This window comes from Saccostrea cucullata, unplaced genomic scaffold (genome assembly GCF_032062105.1).
Source record: "Saccostrea cucullata isolate Sc308-1 unplaced genomic scaffold, CSIRO_AGI_Scuc_v1 ctg93, whole genome shotgun sequence".
In the NCBI taxonomy this organism is placed as follows: domain Eukaryota; kingdom Metazoa; phylum Mollusca; class Bivalvia; order Ostreida; family Ostreidae; genus Saccostrea; species Saccostrea cuccullata.
This window is the reverse complement of record NW_026935164.1, coordinates 103287-128583: the sequence shown is the minus strand read 5'-3', so window position 1 is coordinate 128583 and position 25297 is coordinate 103287. Positions and strand designations below refer to the sequence as shown.

The 25297-nt window shown below is 33.2% G+C and overlaps 1 protein-coding gene across 6 annotated transcripts in view; it reads left to right on the top strand.

Annotated features, from left to right (window-relative positions):
- LOC134242050 (potassium/sodium hyperpolarization-activated cyclic nucleotide-gated channel 3-like) overlaps window positions 1-25297 on the top strand; it is a 104515-nt gene that overhangs the window by 51997 nt on the left and 27221 nt on the right. For all 6 annotated transcript variants that reach the window (XM_062724061.1, XM_062724064.1, XM_062724063.1 and 3 more), the window contains exon 2: window positions 10216-11045. In XM_062724061.1, the coding sequence (XP_062580045.1) occupies window positions 10216-11045 (830 nt within the window). The remainder of the gene's footprint in view (window positions 1-10215; window positions 11046-25297) is intronic.

Sequence of the window (25297 nt, the reverse complement as noted above, 5' to 3'; positions counted from 1 at the left end):
ACTTCCTATTTGATACATTTAGAAATTACTATTAAGCATCAGTTGTGCATAATGCTGTTTTGACTTATGAAATCGAAAGATACCAATTTTGTTTCTGCCACTTATCATATGTAAAGGGTTATATGGTTTGTGATTAAACCAATCAATGCTAGAAGTATTTGTCTCGTGGTAACAATTTTTGAACTTCATTCTTTTAAAATTCAAAATTAAACATAATGCGAAACTTTATGAAGAATATCCACTTAATGTTTTAATGTACAATGTGATTTACGTAAAAGTCTTAGGGTCGAAAATCATTGCAACCTGTATACCTTAGGAATATAATAAAGAGGGGAGAGGTATTTACTAACGGTGTTCAACCGCAACAGTCAATATTGCAGCAGAATTCTAGGCCTATCCAATGTTTATCGAAACAGTTCTGTGCATAGGGGAAAAAAGTAAAAATCGATCTTATATTCTTTTATTCTTTGCGTTTTAACTCTTCTGTAACATGATGTAGATGGTAAGCAAATGAAAAATCACCCAACACGAGATTCAATTATACATTTAAGATCGATGATTTGGAAGTTTCGTTTAATTATTTCATTCTTAAAACGGGAACAATCAATCATCGTCAAAGATCGTTAAACAGCTATAAAGAAAGAATTTAGATTAGAAGAATACTCTAGATAGAAAAAAACACATTGGTGAGTGTGTGTGTAAAATGTGATGTATGAATGCAAGCATTGTCGGGAATAAGGAAAATCCCAGGGATTACATTAGCAGTGATTTACACCTAACTGATATATAAGAATCCCAATGGACCCGGAGAAGCAGTGGACCTCTGTATGATTCTTTTGGATACGGAAATAATTTCCTCTTTTATCTCATTTGAAGGGGCTTTAAGTCTGTCATGGATCCTCTTTAAAGGTATTCTGCAACGTTTTATTTTTTAAAAAATCACCTTTAACGACATATGCACACTGCAGAGATATGATTAAAATTGTCATAAAATATATATTCAATTATACATGTAAAATATACTCATTAACAATGAGTTACTGGGGAAAACATCATCTTGTCTTATACTCAGAAGAAAGTAATCCATGAGGATAACAAATCTACAGTCTGTTAAAATTTTTGATTAAAGACATAAAACATCTATAGAAAAATAACTAAAATACTTATACATGTCTGAATTAGCGATTGTTAAGAATGGCTATACTTCTGAGCAGATTTGAATCTCTAATATGTTCGTTCAAGGATGTGCAGTGATAATGATAAGAAAATTGCTCATTATCGGAAAATATCCCAGTATCTAGCTGGCACCTGGATCTAAAAACAAGGTCTGACACGACACCAAATGCATCAACTTGATAAAAACGATGATAACCTGATTAAATGTTCGATCATTTTGCTGGAATATGCCATATTGTGTTAATGTGTTTTTCAATTGTTTGGAAATTCGTTTACTCTGGGATACTAATGGATCTCTTCAAATTAAAGCTACACAGAAAGACTCGAAATGCTCAATTGTTTACTGCTACATAGTTTCCCGTGGAAAAATTGATTTTAGTCCTGATAATTCTGGATTAAAAATCATAAAAGTGATAGGATTTCATTTATTTACTAGAGATATAGAGATGGCATTGCTCATGGTTTCAATCTAATTATTTATTATAAATGTTAGTCTCAATTAAAGATATTTTAAAGTAAGACCTATAGAAAAAAACTTTGTTAATACTTCTGCAACACTGTTATTGAAAACAACAGGTTCTGAGGTATTTTGCGTGAATGTATCATAAAATTAGTAGTAAATAAAAAACATACAGATTCTGCGTTGCTTAATGCAGATGACTTCACTATATACTCATACGTGTATATATATGTTTTTTAATATAAGTGCAACAGGGATATAGTGTAAGCCTTTTACCATCATGGACAGCTGCTTTTTCAATTAAAACGGAACTTGTCTATTTACTTACCTTGTAATTGGTAATATGCAACATTAATTTGTCAAAAGTACTATGATTGTACAGTACACACAAGTATATGTAAAGAGATGCTTCTATTCCTGAAAATTCACGCGGTTTTTTTAGACCAAGTTTTCTAATAATCGGAATTCCATTGGGGACCTATTGCGCCCCATTATTAGAAAACCTATTTTCGGATTCCTTTGTGACAGAGTTTATTCAGTCTTACACATGAGAGGGAAAGCCCACTTGATGTGGCTGTCAATTAAACATTTAGATATATCGACGATGTATTTATCAATTAACAATTATAGTTATTTTTATTCCTATTTCGACCCGATATACATGTAGCCAACTGAGCTTGAAATAAGATGCATGTATTACAGAGTTTGACACATCTTATTTAACAAGAAAAGACGTAAAAGGTATTTAACAGCAAAGCTTTTTGATTAAAATGATGACTTCATTTTTTCCCAATGTTAACTTCCCTTATTTTAATCTTAACAATTGTATATCGGGTTTATGTCTCTCGGTTGATATAATATGGAAGAGCATGCTCTTCGAACGAAAAGTTTCAACATAAGGCAAACTTTTTACAAACAAGATGAAACACACATGTACTGTCTCGTTTAAAGTCATCTTTGGTCGATTCAATGACCTTTTCAGCAAAGACAGTCTATAATAAAGTCTAAATACTGACTGAGTATTTTATACTAATTGCTAGGCCATTATTTTTACACTTAAGGCCATACGCAACGTACCTTACCTACTGATAACATTGTCATTAGATGTTCATAGACTAAAAATCAGCATGCATAACCAGAGTTTTTTGAAGATATCTGTTGATGAAAATTCATGTATGATTCAAAGAAAAATATAAAAAAAAAACTATATTTTTGATGTTTCAATCAAAATTGTTTAAGAAGTGTAGAACACTATATATAGACATTAAAACACAATACACAGTTCCTTCAAGAATTGGAACTCTTCAGCTCCATGGACAAAGACAAAAAAGTTCAAACTACATTGCGTATGTCCTTAATTGTACACAGATTTTGCTTGTTAACCCCGAGCAAGAAAAAAAAAAGCGCACTACAGGTGTGACCAGTTGGCAGGGGATGCTTACTCCTCCTTGGCACTTAATCCTACATCATATATATAAGCCAAAAAGGTAATTTTTATCGTTAAACCTGCCCTCATTTAAGAGCACTATCAGTTCATATTGTTGAGCTTCAACATTTACATGTATTTATTATAAATTTATAATGACCCTAAAAAGTTTATTAGAAACATTTTGCATGGATTGGACTCGGTAGAGTCGAGAAAGATTCTACTGCAAGTCTTTTTTCTGAAGATTTCACTTTGAGCCATGTGATAATACATTAAAGGTTAATTTTAAACATATTTGCAAATTCTACTTCAAAGGGAATAGAACGAGGCTAAAACGCGTTCAATATGTGTGCAGTATTTATTTTTTTTAAGTAAAGCAAGCTAATTATATATCAAAGCAAATATGATAACGAAAATAACCTAGTATCTTTAAACAAAATGAAGGAGGTTGTTTCGTGCAAATTTTTATATTTCTTCTGATCATTTTCCGCTATGAACTACAGCAAAGTGGATTTATATGATATTATATTTACAATGGCCAACACTTTCTCTTATACAATAATATAATGAACAATTCGTATGAAATCATAACAAATTGATCGATTTGTTATAATTCCACAGATACTTCATAAGTGATGGACTTATTCCATGCATTCAATCTGTTCTTTTGAGGTCATAAAAAATTTCATCTGCTATTTCATCTGCTTTAAGTTTTAAATATCATTGATATATACATCTGCCACAAATGTATAATTAACAAGGTGCCATTTTAAAACATTAATCAGAATAAAGATTAAGATACAACAAATTTTTCACAAAACCCTTTTAATGTTTAAAAGGCAAAGTTCTTCTAACATGTATCTCTTACCCATCTCTTATCCGTAGCTCCTCCTATATACCACTGATTAAAAATCAATGATACTTTCACAGCTCCTTTATAACATAATGTCATTATGCACCTTCTATTTTACTTTTTGATCTGACACTTTTTTTTGCATCTCCCAGAGCAAACTATGGACTTTTCCATTATAATCATATGGGAGACAGGTGGTGTCATTTAGTGAGCTCAGCGCTCACAGTTCCTTTAGTTTATTTTAAGTTCACTGGGATATATCAAGTCGACATTTGGAACCAACTGTTGTTGATTCATAGTTAATAATATCTCGTCGATATATCTAAATGTCGAATGGAAGATCATAAGTGGTCTTCTTTTTCTCAAGTATAGAATTTTGAATAAATTCTGCTTCATATGAAAACATAAGTATGTTAATAACTGTTCGCAGTTGATACCTATTGTAATTCCGAAATATGGTTTGAAGACTTGATCTCCTTAAACTAAATATATATTGCCGATCAGAAATCCAAGTATCTTTCTAATATCATCTTTAAGACATTTGTGTTTACAATCAAAATTTTTCTTTTAACAAAATTAATTTTGCAGATGACCATCGACAAGGTAGGTAAATTAAGCTTCATTTTAGTAAAAAAGCAGCTGTCAATCATGGTATCAAAAAGTCTGGACTTAAATTAATCACAGAGAATGGCAGAATAAGCTGTCTAAAGGTCGCCCCGTTTTGGTGTTTTTGTGTTTCTTGAATTTTTTTATAGTAAATTTTCTAAGAGTTCCTTGGAAAATTTACTCTCCACTACTGATTTACACCATTTCTCTAAAATACTATTGTACAGTACTCCTAAAGGTCCTATTTCACTGCTTTCAATATTTAACTAAGAAGAAAAGAAAAGGGCTTGTGTGTCTGAGAATACAATACAAACTAATCCACAAAATTTATTGTCATTAAGATTTTTCTATATTTTGGTCACACTAAAGCTGTTCTTAGTAAGGTTCTTTTAAATTCTTGTAGATCTTCAAAAGTTTTAAATTCATATTGGGTACAGTATAAAATTAATTCATTTTTTCGAGAAATTTATTAAAATTATTATCATTTACATATATACATATAAACACATTTTACCTTTAAGCGATTATAAGAATATTCTAGATCCAAACATAAGATAAAGAAATACATTTTAATCAGCATTCATATTGGTTGATCTGCACCAAACTTAACTGTTGATATGCTAACAAAGGTCTACAGTGAGATAATAGAGTTATCTCGCTTGCTATACTTACAGCCATTTTATGCTGTTGTAAAATCCTCTGTAAATAAAAGGTGCACAATTAAAAAAAAAATATATAAAGATGAAAAGTCATTGAAAAGTATACACAACAGTCATCTCACTGATTTGATATGTCGTATTAAAATTCACTCTCTATATTAATAAATAAAATGCTGAAATGCAGATTAAAATCATTTGAGTGCATATTACTAGTATTGAAGATCGCTATTTAAAGCAAAAAAATGAACATGTGGATCACTTCCCTTCGAGTAATGACAAATGTAAATATTTAGCCTTCCATTTTGGCTTCCAGAAAGATGGTTAAGTAATATTTATCTTTGGAATAAAACATGTTGTAGATAGAACTCAGTTCTATCAAAACGTTATCAGCTCCCATGCACCGAACATGAAAGATCTAGGTAACTGAAGGATGCAAATGCTTTCATTAACCTTAAGATATACCCTTAACAACCTGGAAACAGTTTGCTAAGATTGATGCTGTACTGTACTTTTTTGATAGCATTCTTAATTAAAGTACATCTAGTCTAATACATTTCGAGTTTAGAACCAGAGAGTTGCTTGTTTGAGTTTAAGGTTTATATAAGTCACGAAACGGAGCTCGAGCATTTCACTCACAATATTATCAATTATGGTGCATTCATGATGCGAAGAGGGTTCTCGATTAGCATAAAATAGTTCTGAAATATTGACTTCTCATGAAGCTATTTTTGTATAAATTCATTTGTATTAAAAGAAAAAAAAGCTTTCGTAAGCTCTCTTGTAAACAGTACAATGTATATTCATAATTGTACAATTACTGTAATGTTTACATTGATTTAAACATTCTTAAAGTTCCTGCTGCATATTTTCTCAGTGAAATCGAAGTCGTGAAATGGGTTGCTTTACCTTAGTGTTTTCTCGCCTTCATTACTGTTTCATTAACCAGCTTAAGTTTGAGTTAAGATAACCCATCTCTTTCCTAATTAATTTTGAATATTTTTTTATCCTGGATGTATGAAGGAAATGAAAACATTCCAGACCCTGCATTTAAAGGCGATTAATGTTTAATTAGCAAGATCTGGACATCGTGCAATATGATCAGTATAATATAGATCGATTATCAAAGAAAAAGATTGATGGTTTGAGTACATTTACAGGCTGTTCTGACCATCATGTATTACAGTATATTTAAAAAAAAATTAGTGTAGTCTTTAAAACAATCTTACATCACATTGAACTTAGGTTTAAAATATGTTTAATTTATCTGACAATAATTAGTCTTTAACCGTCAACCTAAGACTTTATAAAACCATTCCTTACGATAAATTAAAGTTCATTATTTTTGACATCACAGACTGCTGCCCTTTTTTTATTTTCATTTTTTTTTTATTTTATAAAAATGAAACATTTGCCCTACTTATAATTAGTCATTTTAGCAAATATTTGTTCTGTAAACATGCAAATTATACACAAGTACTCAGAAGTTGAAATTAAAGAAGAGCTTAGTTTCTGACTGAAAAAAAAAATCATGTAGTCATTGGGACTACTTTTCAAATCTGTCAGAAATTCCATGGGTACCAATTTCGCCACATTATTAACAGATCTATTTGTGTGTTCGTACAAAGCAGAATTTATTCAAAACCTCATACACGAGAAGAAGAAAACACTTGGTGTGGCCTTCAACTGGTCATTAAGATATATCGACGACGTATTATCAATTAACAATAGTTGTTTCCATTCTTATGTTAACTCGATATATCCCAGTGATATATAAAAGTAAAAAGATACCACGGAGTCTCACACATATGTTTCATATTTAAGCATTTTATTTTGAAAAAGGCTTCAATACATGTTATAAAAAATGCTTTATAATAAACATGATGACTTTAACTTTTTAAACGTTGACTACGTGTAGCAATACATACTTATTACCAGCATATAGAGTTAATGTCTCTAAGTTGATTAGATACACAAGAGTATCCGCTAGCTATGAAAAATTTCTAAAGCGGGACAAACTATTCACCAACATGCTTATAGTCAAGAATTTCTACAGTCTCTTTAAAAGTAATCTTTTTGCAAGTTCTGTGGTCGATACAATGCAAATATCATCTGTCAGTCAGTAGAATGCAGACTGACGTTTTTCATACACTGTATGAACTATTAAGTCATTATTTATAAACTGAATTAATGCGGATTTTTCATTTTTTCCGACCATGACATGGTACACACGGCGGGTGAGACCGATCGGCAGAGAATGCTAACTCCGATCCTCCATGACACCTGATCCAAACTCTGTTTCTGAAGGCCCGTGTTTGCTCTACTCCCGAATTGTTTCGTTAAATGGACTTTTGTGCATACAAACTTTATTAACCACAAACGAAACTAATTTATTCACTTATCACGTGCATATGTATGTAAGATTTAAAATGTTACATTTTCAACATTTCTTTCATTGAAATTCTATTTGACTTAAAAATGGGCTTAGAAAAAATGAAAACTTCGTTTTTCCACATTTACATAAATGGCTAGGTTAATCATCTTGGATTCTTTTTTTTTTTTTTTTTTTTTTTTAGAAATAGTAAATTTTGTTAGACTGATCAGCCATTGTAGATTTTATTTGTTCATTTAAAGTTGAAAAATTAATTGATTATTTGGAATCATCCGTTTCAAATGAATTTGTTGGTAAAAAAAAAATTTTTTAATTAAAATGACCTTTTTTTTTTGTTTGTTGAAATTTATAAATACAAGTTTCGCTATAGCTTTTAAGGATATGGTGATGAACTAATTGCTCGATCACATGAGTTGCTGTGTGTGAAATTTGGATATAAATAATGACAGGTGCGTGCTGATGACAACTGGCCTTTCTCTGACTTTCGATCAGAAGAAATATTGTCATTTATCCGTCATCTACACCGTGGCAACCTCAAATGACCCCACAATCAAGTGATTTACACTTACAGAATATCACTACGAGATGGAAATTTAATGAAATGTTAACTATAACATTTTTTTTATATAAATACATTTCATATTTTTAAAGTTAGTTGTAGAATTTATGAGCAATTGATCTTCAATAAACAGATGCATATTCCGTGTGATTTTTAACGATAACGTTAAATGGAGCTTCATTTATAGTAATGACAGCACAATGGCTGACTTGAAATTGAATAATGTTTCAAAACCAATTATATTTTTTCAATTATTTAACATTTACTCGATCAATAGAATTCAACATTTTTCTTACACTTGATCCAGACCAAAATTCACTTGGAGTTCCCTCAGATTCGTCGCTTTAAGATTTGATCTGAAACGCCTTAATAATTGTAAGGGTCCATAATTTTTTTATTTGGGGGGGGAGCATCGTTGTTGGTGTGTAGGGGGATAATGAAGATATACTCTAGCAAGTCATATAGACAAAGTTGCAAATTGTTTTTATTCAAAGCTAGGAGGGGTTTCAACCCCCGAAAACCCGCTTTTTCGTAATGTTTTACATAATATTTAGAGACATTGATATGTATTTTCACAGGAAGATTATGCAAATTACCAAATTAACATTACAATAACTTATTGCAGATAGGCAATCGATAATTTACATCGACTTCTTAATTTGCAGACATGTGCAGCATGTAGTGTATAAAGTTCATACTCTCTTTTGAAACGAAAATTGAAGTCTAAAATACGTTGTGCTCTTTGTTTGTTCTCTCGTTTTCAAAAAAAAAGAACACATTTTTAGCGGTTAAACAGAGAAATATCAATTAATCAATCCTTTCTTTTCTAATTCCACGAAATGTCATTTCTTAAATAATAACTTGATTTTAAAGAAATGATATATACATGTACACGAGTTGAGAAACAGAAGAAGTGTAATGAAAAACACTTTTAGGAACAAACTACATTACCTATGAAAGAATCACTCAAATTTATGAGAGCTAAATTTAAACAAATAAATGCTTTCTTTGGTTGTTAGTACGGAAAATAATGTTGCAGCTGTTGAAAAAAAAAAAACATAACCCGCGTTATGTAATTTTTTTTTCTGCAATAGCTGCGACGTAGATACCCGTAATAATCACCAAAGATAGACATTTTATTGTTTATATTATATCTATATGAATAATCATTTAAAGTGGGATTAAATGAGATTATTGTATTTATTATATGTATGACAAAGTACGTTTCATTGATGGAACAGCCACTGATAAATACATCTGTACAGAATATCTTGAACTGATACAGGGGCGTAGCAACCGGCATACTACAGGAAATGTTAATTGAAAGCCCCACGAAATAGGATTTTCGACTTTGGGCAACTCTTCCCCCTTTTTTTTTTTTTTTGCTTGTCAACTTTTTCAGGTAAGTAAATTTTTTTTTTCTCTGAGAAATAAACGGCAATGGGATTTCTATAATTCTATCATTGTATACTTCATATATCAATAACGTTATTTTCATTAGGAAAACAAATTTGTCGACAAGGATATTACAGATATGCTGAAAACTTATATCCTCGTAATGCAGTTTGACATGGAAGTAACGCTCCACGAAGAATATTATACTAGCGAGCTACTGAACACAGAATTAAACGGATAATTAATCTTCCTCTCATTGTCAGTTCTTTTTCAATTACCGCCTGTTTCTCCCGCAGGAAAATCAGAACATTAGCTCTCGAAACATCGGGTCAAAATCATTCAAGTTTAATTTACTGTTCCAACCGAGAGTACAACCCCGAACCTTATGTTAGCATTGTTTTGGTAAAAACCCATTATCAATATATTTTTTTTTCGATAAGGAAAAAGCAAGTCAGCCATTTTTATTTGACATTTAAGAAAATGTATTGATTCAATATAGTATACTCATTGTACACAATCTCTTGACGTATATGATCATTGTGTGAAGTGTTTAATTTTCGAAAAATTCAAAGCCCATTGAATGATTTATGATGGAAGCTAAAACACCTGCTTTCATCATATTTATTCTAAAAAAGACCGGTAACAACAATGAACTAAGTGTTAAAATAATATCATGCTTTTCCTTAATTCAGGTGCCCCCGGCACGTTCCGTCAGTATGTCCAGCCTTCGGAACCCCTCTGCGCACCCTTTGATAAATATTTCGGACCATGACAGATCGGTGTCTTATTCCTCGGACGAGGAGTCCAGCAACCCGGCTTCACCATATCACCAGGCGCGAAATCAGCAAGGTGCGCTAAGCGATCGATCTAAGGAGTCGGAGAACGAGGAGCTTCTCTCAGAGAACGATTCGGACTCTAAGCATCACAAGAAGCATGTGGAAACGTTATCGCCCAAATTTACAAGATCGGATTCTGTAAAATTTAGGAGGCAGTCAAATGGAAGACATAGCCGGAAAAGTTCGCAGCCAATAGGAAATGCCACTCCACCTAAGCAGTCACGGAGAACCTCGAGTTTGAAGCTAAAACGTATGCACTTAGATGTAAACAATCAGACCAGAGAGAAAACCATGCCTTGCCTACCCAAATGTAGTAATAGACCCACGAATCCAGCAATTACCATTACAATTGAATCTGACGACGAATCTATCTATAGTGATTATTTGAATCCTGATGTTAATTACAAGAATGATGTAAACCATGTGCATTTTGTTGGGGACGACACATCTCTGTATGGAACTCCAAAAGAGGAGTTATTACCTCCGACAGGGGACTCGGCCTCCACGGACCAGTGTAACAAGACTAGTCCCACTAGTTTCCTTAAGGATCAGATTATTTCATTTTTTCAACCCTCGGATAATAAACTAGCTATGAAGCTGTTTGGAAATGAAAATTCATTACGGAAAGAGAAAATGCGACATAAGCGGGTGGGGAACTGGGTCATACATCCATGTAGCAATTTCAGGTAAGTGGATGCATATTTTTATTACGCAGTATTGTCATGTTGAATTCGTGCTCATTGGACATATTTTGGGTAAAAATTTTATTTGAGGAATCCGTATTTATTGCATATTGGCATAGCAATCTAAAATACAATCTAGAATTTTTAAATGCGGTTGCTCCAAGTAAATCTTCTGAATCTGTCTTTCACACATTGTCCAAATATTGTTTATCAGGAATACATTTAAATAATAAACTGATAATTACTTATATTTGACAGCAAATATCGATATGATGAATATACTTTCATGGTGTAACTGACCTCAGTTATATCAAAATGCTATTTATGATCTGTACTGTAGGAGAAACTCTTGCTGCACGAATCCTGTCTATACAGAATCAGAAAGCATAAAATTTCTCAGATATATCAATAGCATACTTCTTGCTATTTAAAAGGAAAACTGTTTGTAAAATAAGCCAAATCATTAAGATTCAAGATTAAAATATTGGCAATTAGAAAAAAAAATATTTTAAATGTTTTTATATTAATAATTAAGCATAATCTGTGCAGAGAATTAAACTGAAGTTTTCCTTATAAGAATTAATATTAGATGCTCAACCCACGCTAATCAACTAAAAAGACCTGCCAGTGCATGTTATTTTGCACTGGGGATGCACAAGAGAGCAATTAACAGTTAATATGGCAGTAAAACCAGTCTCAACGAAAAAAGTGTTTACATTGTGCGAGCAATTATCACAATGCGTGGATGTACTCAAAGAGTCAACATCATCCTTGACAGTTTTAAACATTTGTATCTAGGGGCAATGGACAAGAAAAAAAGTCAGCAAATATCAGGTTGATATGACCGAAGAATTTTTGTGCGCAGGCAACTCGTTACTTATTTGCCTGACTGGACTAATGCCCACAGATGGTGCATCAGGCTGCATCTCCAATCTCTTTGCCGAGAATCAATAACAACCCTGTCTTTTTACCAGAAAATGTGCTACATAATGCCCATAAAACTAGCAAAATGAGACCTTCTTTCTGTCCGATTCAGAAATCGTTTAAATAAATATGCTAACGAAAGAGATGGCAAAGGCCAAAGGGTCTTGTCTCCAACCTCTTACCATGGATGTTTTTGAGTGAATATGAATGACTGTCCCTTTGATGATGTCATAAAGACAGGTTATAGACTTGTCTGAATCAATTACTTAATCCCCCCATTGATTCTGATTTCTAAGAAGAAACCTTCTGAATACTTCATTGTGGATTTCACTGAGACATGCCATCGCAGTAAGACGCATCCTAATTTGTTAAATTGGAATCTATAATAAAAAAGGTTGGAAATCCTTGCTCACCTATTCGCATTACCCATCATTATCTTTTATTGTTTCGACGAGTTTTAGAGCGTTGTCTCTCAGCATGATCACCTTCTACAATGTATCTGAATTCCAAAAAGCCTGATTATCCGGAAGATAAATTACTCGGCAGGTTCTCTCTAGTGTTGCTTCGTTTTGTCTCGCATCATAATTACCTAACCAAACTTTGCAACTTTTTAAGTTCATTGCCTCTTCAATGATCTAATAGAAAAGGTTGTTCCTCATCGGTAAACATACCTCCAATTAAATTAATTCTTGTTATCATTCTTTAGAGAACAGAAAATCTTACATAATGTAAGACTTATTTTAATTCATTTCAAAAACTATCATTTAATAAAAAAAAGAAAAAAAAAAAAAAAAAAGATCTCGATCCCGTGACCTCTCGCATGTGAAGCGAGTCTAATCTTGATAACTTTGGATTCGACAACTTTTGGCGAAGATGTGGAAATCGCGTTTTCATTAATAAAAAAAGGCTGAAATAGAGAAATTGTGAAAAAAGTCAGATAAAGGTCCGAAGACAAGAATAAAAATAGCATGGAAAGGTAGCTGTAATTATGTATGAGAATTCTCAATATACAGCATATAGTAGTACTTCTGAGTATTTTTATGTAAGTAAATCACGTCATCTTTCGTGTATCTCCTGTATTTAATCTACTACTTGAAGAGTTAAATTGATTATTATAATGTAGATGGATGAAAATGCTGCCAAGATTCTTGCCAAAAATATTTTATTTTCTATCTTTGACGATATAACTAACCAAAACTTAATGGTCTGTTGCATATAACATTATCGTAGTTTATAAACTATGAGCTGTGAGTATCATATTGTCGTAGCGGTAGAATTAAATACATGTTAGTAGAAGATACTTCAAATTATCTGCAATACGGCATGTGTAATGTTCTCAGTAAAGAGTTGTTTTTTTTAAAAAGAAAATGAAGTGTTGAGGATAGCCTACACCATCAAGCTCAAAAGTCCAGTTAAACTGTAAAATTATATGTATAATTGTCAGCTAAGTAAACAAGGACCTATGGAAACAATAAAATGCTTTAAGGCAAAGACTATGATTCAATATGTTATGTCGAATCAGAAATCTGATTTTCTGCTGAGCATTGCATGTTTTTCTCGCTAAATGATTTAAAATTACGTTTGAATTATCATTATCTGAAATCCTAAAATATAACTTTAACACCAAATATCGTGATCTCGGAATGTCTTATTGCAGCCCGGAGAACCGGGCTGCTCTATACATATAAGTTTAAGTTTTGGTATATGGGGATTGAGGTGGGAGAAGTTATTCAGAATTAAAGGTTTTCTAAACATTAAAAAGATTGGTAATCAGAATGTTCTTTCTCTTTATAAATTACGAGATACATGATATATTTACTTCCATAAAGTGAATCTGTAAAAATATATATGTTTTTATATTTAATATATAAAGTTGCTTATAATTTACTATCGAAAAACGACAGTTCCCTTTTTTTAGAACATCGAATTTTACTTATCGCATAAAAACGTACTGTAGACAGTTCGTGTTTTATATTCTTAAAGTGAAATACATTTTTGAATACAGGTGATATATATGTCTGGTTTCGATTTATATTTTATGCAGCCAACATTTACTTGAGGAATTGATAAGTTTAAATTGGTATTGTTTGTTTTCGATTTTCTTCCGACTATAAGTTTTCAAAATATTCTCGACTATCGTCTCCATCATTTAGACGCATATCTTTTTCACACATATCGAAGCGGTTTGATGATCAAGACTCATTTCCATTGTTTACTCTATTTATTTCCCGGGCGACAATTGATGGTTACATCAATGTTTTCTTGTATGTACCTTTAGGTTTCTCTAGGTATCTTTACACTGATGAAGGAATACCATTTACTTCCATTTTCCAAAAAAAAAAAAAAATCTTTTAACATATACAACAAAATTCAAGAATAAAATATTTTTTCCGCCATTCACCCATGTTAACGATACACAATATGTATCAATAACGTAAGCTTTAATCATGATCCTTTTAAAACACGATCGAAAAACTTCAATGGATATCATTATGAAGGATTGTGGAATCTTTTTTTTTATACAAATGTCACTGGTAGATTTTTTGCGGCGTACGTTCTTAATGCTTAATGAGATTAAAAGAATCGACTTTCTGTACATCAGTGACATCTATAATTGTAAATATTCCACGGGCATAATGTAAAAATGAACAAAAATTGATGATACGAAAAAATTACAGTGGCAGGTATTGATGGTCTTATTTTGAAATTTCCGACATATGCAGTTTTTATAAAGCAGGAAGTAAAGGAAACTCCAACAACTGAGGATGAAATACTTTATAGGCTGTGAAATGCAATTTATTGGGCTGCAGAGGGCAAGAAAGTTCGGCTTCGAACCGCTTGGGAAACCAGTTGTAAAATGTGAGAAATGTTTTGAAAAGAAAAGGCTTAGCTACCATCTATAATTTTACCGGAACGCATTTGACGCTACCAGGTGGTTTATTTCATCGCGGAGAAATGTACACATTGCGCATCCCTGTCTCTGTGTAAGAAATGTTTTATTCCTTATCACTTCCACAAAATATACACAATGCAGACAAATTATAAGGCACGTGGCTTCTGTATTTATCTTACTTCAACGGTCTCGGAGGAAATTTTACGAGCATTTAAATTCTTGGATGCAAAACGTCTGTGAATATAACGCCTCTTTTGCGAGACAAACCACTATGAGAAAGTCTTGGAACGATGGACATACATTTGCAAATAATAATACATATAAAGTACATTGTGCAATTATCAATGAAATTCATAAAAGATTTGCAATAAGAGGAATACATACAACAATATCATTAAATATTTTAAGAATTTATTTGGAATGGTTTTGGATGTCATTTGTGCGATGAAAATCTGTGTAAATAACGATTCGTTTTAGCGCAATTATTCGTTACAAACTGATAATTGCACGTGAACAGAATTATTACCAAAGTACAAGTGACGGCTTTGCAAGAACAAATCGGAACACTGTACAATCACGTCGAAAATGCAAAATATCACTTAATAAACTAGGAATTATACAAAGTACATTTTTTTTTACTGTAAATTATATGTTATATTTTACGAGGATAATACAGATTCTTTTTTCCTACACTATTCCGTTTAAGCTTAGTTTGAAAATGTGTTTGCCCATAAATCCCTTTACTGTTGATGAGAAATATTCTAATACTTTGGATATATAGATCTTTAGCCACAGGCAGGGGATTGTCACGTTTGTCCAACTACTTTCTGATCACCTCCTCCGTATGAGAGTCACGATCGGCGTTAGTACGATAAAGAACCCCCACTTCTCACTGGCTCTTAGTGCAGAGTAAAGCTCTAAAATTTAAAGCTTTCGACCGGTATATGGTGTCGTCTCTATGTTAGTGAAAAAATTCGCGAATGGGAATTAATACATGTATTAGTATATCCAATCAATCAATCAATCAATCAATCAATCAATCAATCAATCAATCGAGTTTTACATAATGTAGATTCAAGTTTTCTCGAAAGGGACGAAAACAAAATACAAACAATCAATATAATTATGGTATTAAGGCTTGAATGCAAAGAGGCATGATATGAGCTACCTGTGTGTGTTTTGGAATTGAGTACTTTAAGCTAGAGTGTCTTCTACATATTTTTTTTTTTAACTTTTAACGTGTATTAGCAAGCTGTGGTATTTTAGGATGTTTCGTAAGGACAGTTCTCATGAAACCGAAATTTAAAAAAAATCAGTGCTCCTGCCTTTGCTTTCCATATGTGTCCCATCTGAAATCTGTTGCATTTTTATTCATGAAATGGTGTTGTGAATGATATATTAATATCCATTTCAGGTATACAAAATTACATGTAAGATCTCTTAGTATCTTCTGATGATCATAAAGAGAGTTTCTCAAATCCAATAAACATGTATTTTCTTTTTTCTGTGACAGGGCAATAGTTTCTATTAAAATTTAATTTTAAAAACTTGGGTTCAGTTTCAAAAAGGTACTCTGTTAAAATAGGCCAATGGCTTGAAATGATATGTGAAAAGCAATTAGAAAATATACTCAAATCCAAAGAAAATCGTGCAAAAACTTATTTAAAAGCAATCTTGACATTATTGTTGATTTTCGTTTAAGAGGAGAGAGACTTAATTTAGAGAAAGAAAAAATCCTGAAGATATTAAAAAGTTATAAGTGCAAACTTTATATCATTCGTTTGCATCTGTATTGGGTAGCAATTCATTAATTTTTTTTTCAAAATGGACATTAGTAATCGTTGTATTATGTCATAGACAAATCAATATACAAGTATAAAGCCTTCAAACCCATTAAGTACATGCACATGTGAATATGAACCACACCATACAACAGTCCACCAGCTAGTATTCCAATCAAAGTCCTTGCTCAGTTACTGGTATCCTGGTCGAGAAAGATGTTACCTTGAGTGTTCTGCAAAAAAGGGATGCAATTAAATACAACGAAATAGAAAATAAATTAAAACTTGAAAATAAAAAACTGTATAAAATTTGCAAATTTTATCAAGTTCGTTCTTTGCTTTTTTGCAGAATAATGTGCATTAATTGTTCGCAGTTTGGTTGGAAAAAAATACTTGTAATTTTTACTCATCTGACATCAAACTTAAAAAAAAACAGTTCTTTGCACTCATACATTTGACAAATAAATGAATTTAAAAGTTATTTAAGCTTGAGTCTGTCAAAACATTGAAAAGTCTAATTGTTCGTACAAATCCAACATGATATAAAAAAATCAGCCTCATATGTCAGAAATCAATTTCCGAATGTTCTTATTTCGATATTATATCCTTCTATACATCTGGAGAGCTGTTGGAACGGCGGTTCGTCCTCTTAAACCAAATGGACCATCTCAATCTCCGGCAATCACCCGGGTTGTGCATTTACTCGAGTATAGAAGACGATGTTAAATTGCTAAAATTAAGATGCATTATCGGTATGGTCCAAGCTTTTCCTTAGATAACCATTATTGGCGAGAATCGTCCCTTGCAAAGCAATAATGGTTGATTCCAAGAAATGACCAAGAGGTGAGTTGCGGAGAAGGCTGATGAATGATTCCTATCCCTTCTGACCAAATCCATCAAGCTGTCCAAAGCAGAAATAATGTTTCAGAAGATACAAGATATTGAGAAAATCAGAATGCGTTTGCGATGAGAAATTGCCCTTATTTTAGCGACAAGAGATTTATTTAGGTTTTCTTCTTGATAAGGGTACAAACTACGATCAGTATAACCGGACTATAATCTACAAACCCATAAAGAAAACCTGATCGAAAAAACAGAAGTCGATTGAAAACTTGAAGTAATTTTTTTCTGTTTTCAATCCCTATCATTCTTTAAGAATAAAGCAAAGACAGATTCAATGTGTCTGTGAAAACCTCCAAGTAATAAGCTGAATAGCTTATGTTCAATTCTTACTTGTGATATTCTATGTTTACTCCATCATCAGTACCCTCATTACCTAAGATTGTTTATTGATCGGAATTCGCTAGCGCTCCTTTTCCATGAAATGTCTATCACTAAAAATACATTTACCTACCTCTTAGAGTAAATTAGTTGCTCTGTCCCCCTTTATTTCACCAGCGATGCATTATTTTATTTTTATGCATTCTGAGATTTTTTTCACTTCAATGTGCAATTATAGTTGAAAATAGATATTGAAAATATTTTTGTGCGCTAGGAATATTTCATATCAAGATAAGAATCACAGATGAAGCTGGGGATATATAGTAGTTGTGTATGTTATTGATGTTTTTATAGATGGTAGGGTGAACTGAATAAATAACATTTAACCAAAATTATGATCAACTCGTTGCGGCTATTCTAGATTGATCAAGCAGAGAGGTTGATGTTCCATTTAAGATATGCTTGTCTTCTTTTTCTCGCTGACTTGGCAGTATCAAGAAATAATATTTTTAAAAAACTTGCTGTTTTGATTAGGATTGTACATTAACTTGATAATTTATCGATCTCAGAGAATTGTATCCGACGTACATGTACGAGTGGATAGACAACTAATGCTGCACTTGTTTCAGCAGTTTTATAGTCGTTATAAAGGTTTGTTTGGCAATTACAATCTGAGTGACATATTTCAGACCAAAGCGATTGTTTCTTTAATATTAAAGAAGGATGACGGTAGAAAAAAAAATGATTTAAACGAACATATAATTAATACATAATATTGTGTCTCAGACAGAACGTAGGAAGATCTGTTGCTCATAACAATTTCTTCGCTTTGTCTCATCATTTTGTTTCCGATCCCTGCAGTTTTTGCCATTTAGAATAAAGAAAAATGTCCATGAAAGGATAAATGAAAACCTCTACTTCATGAATTCACAAAAATCACGTTTTTTTTTTTTGGTGTTATACTTCAAAGCGACCTGTTATCAGATATCTTTTTCAAGAGTAAATTCTGCGTTTTAGATAGTGCATAAATTTAAAATTACATCTATAATAAAATTTATGAAACCCTTTCTTAAAAAAAAAACTAAGCATTTATATCATTTAATGACGTCAAAAGTCAGTATGCCTGAAGGTCAAGTTTCTGATAATGAAATTTACGACATTTTAGGTAAAATGGCAAGAATTAAATAACGCTTTCAGGAGGATTTTAGGGATTCAGATCCTGCATATCGCTGTAACATGTATAAATGTATATGCTAAATGTTTACAGTGTTTTTGTGCATTTGTAAACTTGAATAATGACTTAATGAAAGCTGTTTTTCTAACGTTTGAAGATGAGTTTTTATTAACTAGAAGTCTAATAAGTGAACCATTTATAAAGGAAGAGAAATGGAATGCGTTTGATATGATTTGTTGGCTGGATATTAAACGAATAAAGCAAATTTGCAAAAATTTAAAAAAGAAAAAAAGCGCATTTAACTTTTATGCTAGAAGCCAAAGATATGCTAGGAATGTGATGTGTACAACCACGAAATGTTTCCTATAACAGATATAAGCCCATAAAGTATATACGGTTCTCTCAATCAGTACAAACTATTTACTTGTTCCTTTGGAGAAGACAAAATCAATTCAGTATAAACCGAGGTACAGTAAGTGTTGACACGAAAAAGATCCCCCACTGCTCAATGACCCTGATTACACGGGTAAACATATAAGTATATATTTGCAGTCCTCCTCCGGCAAATGTTGGCGTCTCCATATGAGTAAAAAATTGTCGAGAAGGACGTTGAACAATAATAAACAAAACAATCATTCTGAGAGAATTGTACTAGCAAGTTTTAACTGGTCCCCGTTAAAAATTAAAAATGCCATTATTCTTTAAAAGAACATTGAAGCGGAAAAAAATGCAAACTTGATCTAAAACTCATCAAGGTAGGTCAAATTCTAAAATATCAGCTAAAGATCGGCGTTCAGATTTTAGAACGCAGTTCGCAGTTCGCTATTCGCAATTCAAAAGTGAATTGCGTTCTAGAACGCAGTTCGCAATTCAAAATTTAAACATAAGCTATGTGGTCTGAAATTTTGTGGGTGGGGTACTAGGGGTTAGTTACCACTTCCGTGAAAAAATGGTGATGGTACCATCTCTAGTTTCCGAAATATGGCCCTCCAGTTTTTATCCCTACTATATAATACTATACGAATAAACATCGGGTTGGGGGACATCGAAATCCCCTACCCCGGGGTCTGAAATTTTGTGGGTGGGGTACTAGGGGTTAGTTACCACTTCCGTGAAAAAATGGTGATGGTACCATCTCTAGTTTCCGAGATATGTCCCTCCAGTTTTTAGCCCTACTATATAATACTATACGAATAAACATCGGGTTGGGGGACATCGAAGTCCCCTACCCCGGGGTCTGAAATTTTGTGGGTAGGGTACTAGGGGTCAGATACCACTTCTATAAAAATGATGATAGTATTATCCCTAGTTTCCGATATGGCCCTCCAGTTTTTAGCCTTCCTATATAATACTATACGACTAAACATCGGGGTGGGAGACATCGAAGTCCCCTACCCCAGGGTCTGAAATTTTGTGGGTAGGGTACTAGGGGCCAGTTACCACTTCCGTGAAAAAATGGTGATGGTACCATCTCTAGTTTCCGAAATACGGCCCTCCAGTTTTTATCCCTACTATATAATACTATACGAATAAACATCGGGTTGGGGGACATCGAAGTCCCCTACCCCGGGGTCTGAAATTTTGTGGGTAGGGTACTAGGGGCCAGTTACCACTTCTGTGAAAAAAAATGGTGACGGTACCATCTCTAGTTTCCGAGATATGGCCCTCCAGTTTTTAGCCCTACTATATAATACTATACGAATAAACATCGGGTTGGGAGACATCGAAGTCCCCTACCCCGGGGTCTGAAATTTTGTGGGTGGGGTACTACGGGTCAGTTACCACTTCTATGAAAAAATGGTAATGGTACCGTCTCTAGTTTCCGAGATATGGCTGGGGGACATCGAAGTCCCCTACCCCGGGGTCTTATATTTTGAGGGTTGGGTACAAGTTCCATATGACACACCTGAGTTATTTTAACCATGCTGTTCCTTACCCCTTCTTTTGTTTTCGTTATCCAACCCCTACCACCAAGGGTAATGATTTAAACAATCAATGCAAATTCTATCCACTATTCTGACCTTCGGTTAGAGTCTCCAGAACCCTATTCTTGCCTTTTCGTGATCATCCCCACTTGCAAGGGGACCTGGCCCTTTATTTCAATAATTTAAAGTTCCCTTTAAACAAGGATGCTCTCTACCAAGTTTGGCTAAAATTGGTCCAGTGGTTCTTCAGAAGAAGTCGAATATGTGAAAAGTTTGCAGACGGACAGACAGACGACGGACAACGGTTATCAGGAAAGCTCATTCGAGCTTTCAACTCAGTTGAGTAAAAATGGAAACTCAATTAAAGTAAACAACGTATTATTATACCCCACTTGAAAAGCGGGGGTGGGGGGGGGGTATGTAGTAATCGGGATGTCCGTCTGTCTGTACGTCCGTCTGTTACGCTTTGGGGTACTTATTTCTTCTCCGCACCTCTTTTTTTTTTACCACTAAATGATATTTAATGAGACTTCCACAGAATTTTTGTTATATATTGCCATTGTGGCCTCCTATTTTACTTTTTGTTTTGACACATATTTTTGGTTTTCCGAGGCAAAACAATGACAGTGTCATTTTTCTATAATATTAAAGAGTACCCATCTCTTATCCACAACTCCTCCTATACCACGGAATAAAAGAACTACGCACGCTAACTCTTGATTCCTGCTTACATTTTAAAACCATTTAATTCAATATTGATGACATAAAATATTTATTAAATACAAAGAACAATTCAATGATAATTGATCATTTATTTAATACCAGTGCTAAAAAGTAAATCATGAAATCTTGATCTCTTGAAATTAAGAGGATAGGCGATATTTTTCACCGAAACTGGGTTAAAGAACATCATTATATTCTGAAATAGTCTTCGATATGAATACTGTATACAGGGAAATTTTCGCCCCCGTATTATTTTCGCCCCTTTCGCACTATCCTCATTTGGGCGAATTTAAAACGGGGCGAAATCAAAGAATGCAGTACAATTTCTTACACAAAACTATGACTGGGCGAATTTAAACGGGGCAAAATTGTTTGCAAGTGTGAAAGGCGAAAATAAGACGGGGCGAAAATAACCTTGTATACAGTAAATGTATCTGAAATCTTTTCATGTACAAAAAGAAACATATATATAAGTAAAAATACAATGTTTCAGTTGTAAAGCACTTTGAAATTGCTGAAAAAAATAAGCATTGTTGTCGTTTTTGTCCCCCGTTTGAAAAGTGGGGAATATTAATTTGGGTCTGTCCTCCGTCCGTCCGTCCGTCTTTCTGTCTGTCTGTAACGCTTTCGTTTCCACATGATATCTCGAGAACCCTTTGAGCTTTCGCAATGAAATTTTGCATAGCAACTCCCTATGAACTAAAGAAGAACCCTATTGATTTTGAGGTCAAAGGTCAAGGTCAAGGTCATAAATTCGCAAATTTTGTCTGTTATAACACTTTCGTTTCCGCGCGATATCTCGAGAACCCTTTGAGCTTTTGCAATGAAATTTTACATAACAACCCCCTGTGGCCTAAGGAAGACCCCTATTGATTTTGAGGTCAAAAGGTCAAAGTTCAAGGTCGTAAATTTATTCATTCTTCCTGTATGAAACACTATCCCTTCCGGGCGATATTTCAAAAAAATTTTGAGCTTTTGCAATGTAATTTTATACAAAAACTCCTTAGGACCTCTCTTACCCCTCTCAAAGTGTCCCGTCCCGTTTGTTTTATTAGTATTTATTGTATTACATGTCGCTATTTTTAGCATTGGGGCATGAGGAGAGTTATCACGTATAAAACAGGTTCTCGGTGGACTTTATATTCTTATTACATCTAATAATTTAATTTTGTTTGTATTCTATTCTCTCTTTGGTTGATTTCCAAAAAGGAATGCATATTATTTTTCAATAATCTGGTTTGGTATGGGGACACACCCCCTTGACAACCAGCTGAATCATATGTATCCATGCAATCCCCTCATTTCATGGCCTTGGGATTCATGGAAAATTCCAGATTTAATAAATATACCTTTAACGTCAGACAGTAGCTCGATCTTACCTCATGTAAACAAACATTATGGCTGCTACATCTGTGTATCAGTTATTACCTCCCCTTGTTCCCCACCACTTCCGTTCTAAGGATGTATTATTGAGCGGCAAATTTGAACTCATGAAAAGCAGCACAATTTTACATCCACATTGTTAAATTATTTTAAAATTAAATTATAAGGAATGACTCTAATTCTTGGCCAAATTATTCGAGTATAACCTGGTAGAGGTCAGTTTACGCTTCTTTTATAATCTGCGAAGCCGTAAACTGACCCAAACCAGGTTATATCGAATAATTTGGCCAAGAATTAGAGTCATTCCTTAATTAGAACTGATTAACACAGGTTAAATTAGACACCATTCATTGTGTAAAATGATGACAATATCGAACGTGAATATATACATGTACATGTATGTGACTTCATCTCTGCATATCATTTGTGTCACTATAACGCAGTTCCGTGGTCTAGTGGTATGTCTCTCGCTTCACATGTGAGATGGCCCGGGTTCGCAACCCGAACGATCCAATTTATTTTTTTTTCGAAATACTTTTTTCAAACTAAATGATAGTATTCAGCATGTGAAATGAAAATTTATGAGGTCTGGCTTGTACAAACTCATAAAATCATCATTACAGTGTGATAAATATTCCATATAAAAAGAATCTTCTATATACATAATAAAGAATAAGCAATCAAATATTTATATCCATATTGGCATATTTTATTTGCTTCAGTATACATGTATACATTTAATAATTCTACAAATTCAGTCAAGGGGATCCGACCCCCCCCCCCCCCCGAACTGCGCATTGTTTACTTTTCCCTAAGCGGGGGACACAAATTCTCTGAATTCTCTGAATTAGCTTGTCTTAAATTGGTGTTTAGCTCAGTTTTAAAGAAACCATCCAAGATTTTTTTTTTCAAACTTCATGTACTGATACCTAATGATCGGAGCTTTTCAATTGTATCAACATTTTAGACCTTGTCCTTTCCTTTGACCTTGACCTCACTTTTCTTAAATGAGTGTTTTGTTAGTTTTAAACATACCATTCAACGTGGTTTTATCAAACTTCACATGTTGATACATACTGATGAGAGCTATGCAACTGCATCAAACTTTTTCATCTTGACCATTCCTTGACCTTTACCACACTTTTCTTAAATTAGTGTTTAGCTAAGTATAAAAAAAAACCATCCAAGAATTTTTATCAAACTTCATATACTGATACATACTAATAAAAGCTATTCAACGCATCAACATTTTTAACCTTGACCTTTCCTTTGAACTTTGACCACACTTTTCTTATATTAGTGTTAAACTCAGTTTTAAAGAAACCATCCAAGATATTTTATCAAATTTCATATACTGATGAGAACTATTCAACTGCATCAACAATTTTGACCTTGACTTTTCCTTTGACCTCACTTTTCCAAAATTAGTGTCAAACTTAATATGCAGATACATACTGATGTAAGCATTTCACTACATCAACATTTTGACTTTGACATTTCATTTGACCTGGACCTCATTTTTATCAAATTGTGTTCATGTCAATTTTAAAGAAACCATTCATAATGTTTTTGAAACTTTATATGCTGATACATACGGATGAGAGCTGTTCAACTGTATCACAAGTTTTTGACCATGACCTTTCATTTGACCTTGACCCCACTTTTCTGAAACTTCATATGCTGATACATACTGATGTAAGTAATTCAACTGCATCACTTTTCAAGATATTCTGAACAAATTTCATGCAAATTTTCATGTTGCCTTACTAATACCCCGGTATACCTTCGGCGGGGCATTTATGTCCTATGGACATATTTCTATTTTCTTCCTAGGACATTGAACGTGCACAAAAAACATTGAATAAAGATCAAGTCAAACCCTCAAGGCATTTGCAATCTTTGTATAAAAGAAAAAACCCACCAAATTTATCCATAAGTTGGATATGGACTAGACCACAAATTATGCACTTTTTCTTTTAGTCACATTGAACTTGCACAAAATAATTTGAATCAAGGTCATGACACACCGTCAAGTCATAAGCAATCTTTGTGTAAAGCGGAAAATTCAGGTTTTTTGCATAGGAAAGATAATTATGAACATTTTCTTAAAGTTGAACTTGAATTTGCACAAATGTACTTAAGCCAAGTCATGGCACAACCTCCCTCAGGTCATAAGCAATCTTAGTGTAAAATGGGAACTCACTAAGTGTATCCTAAGATATGGGCCGGAC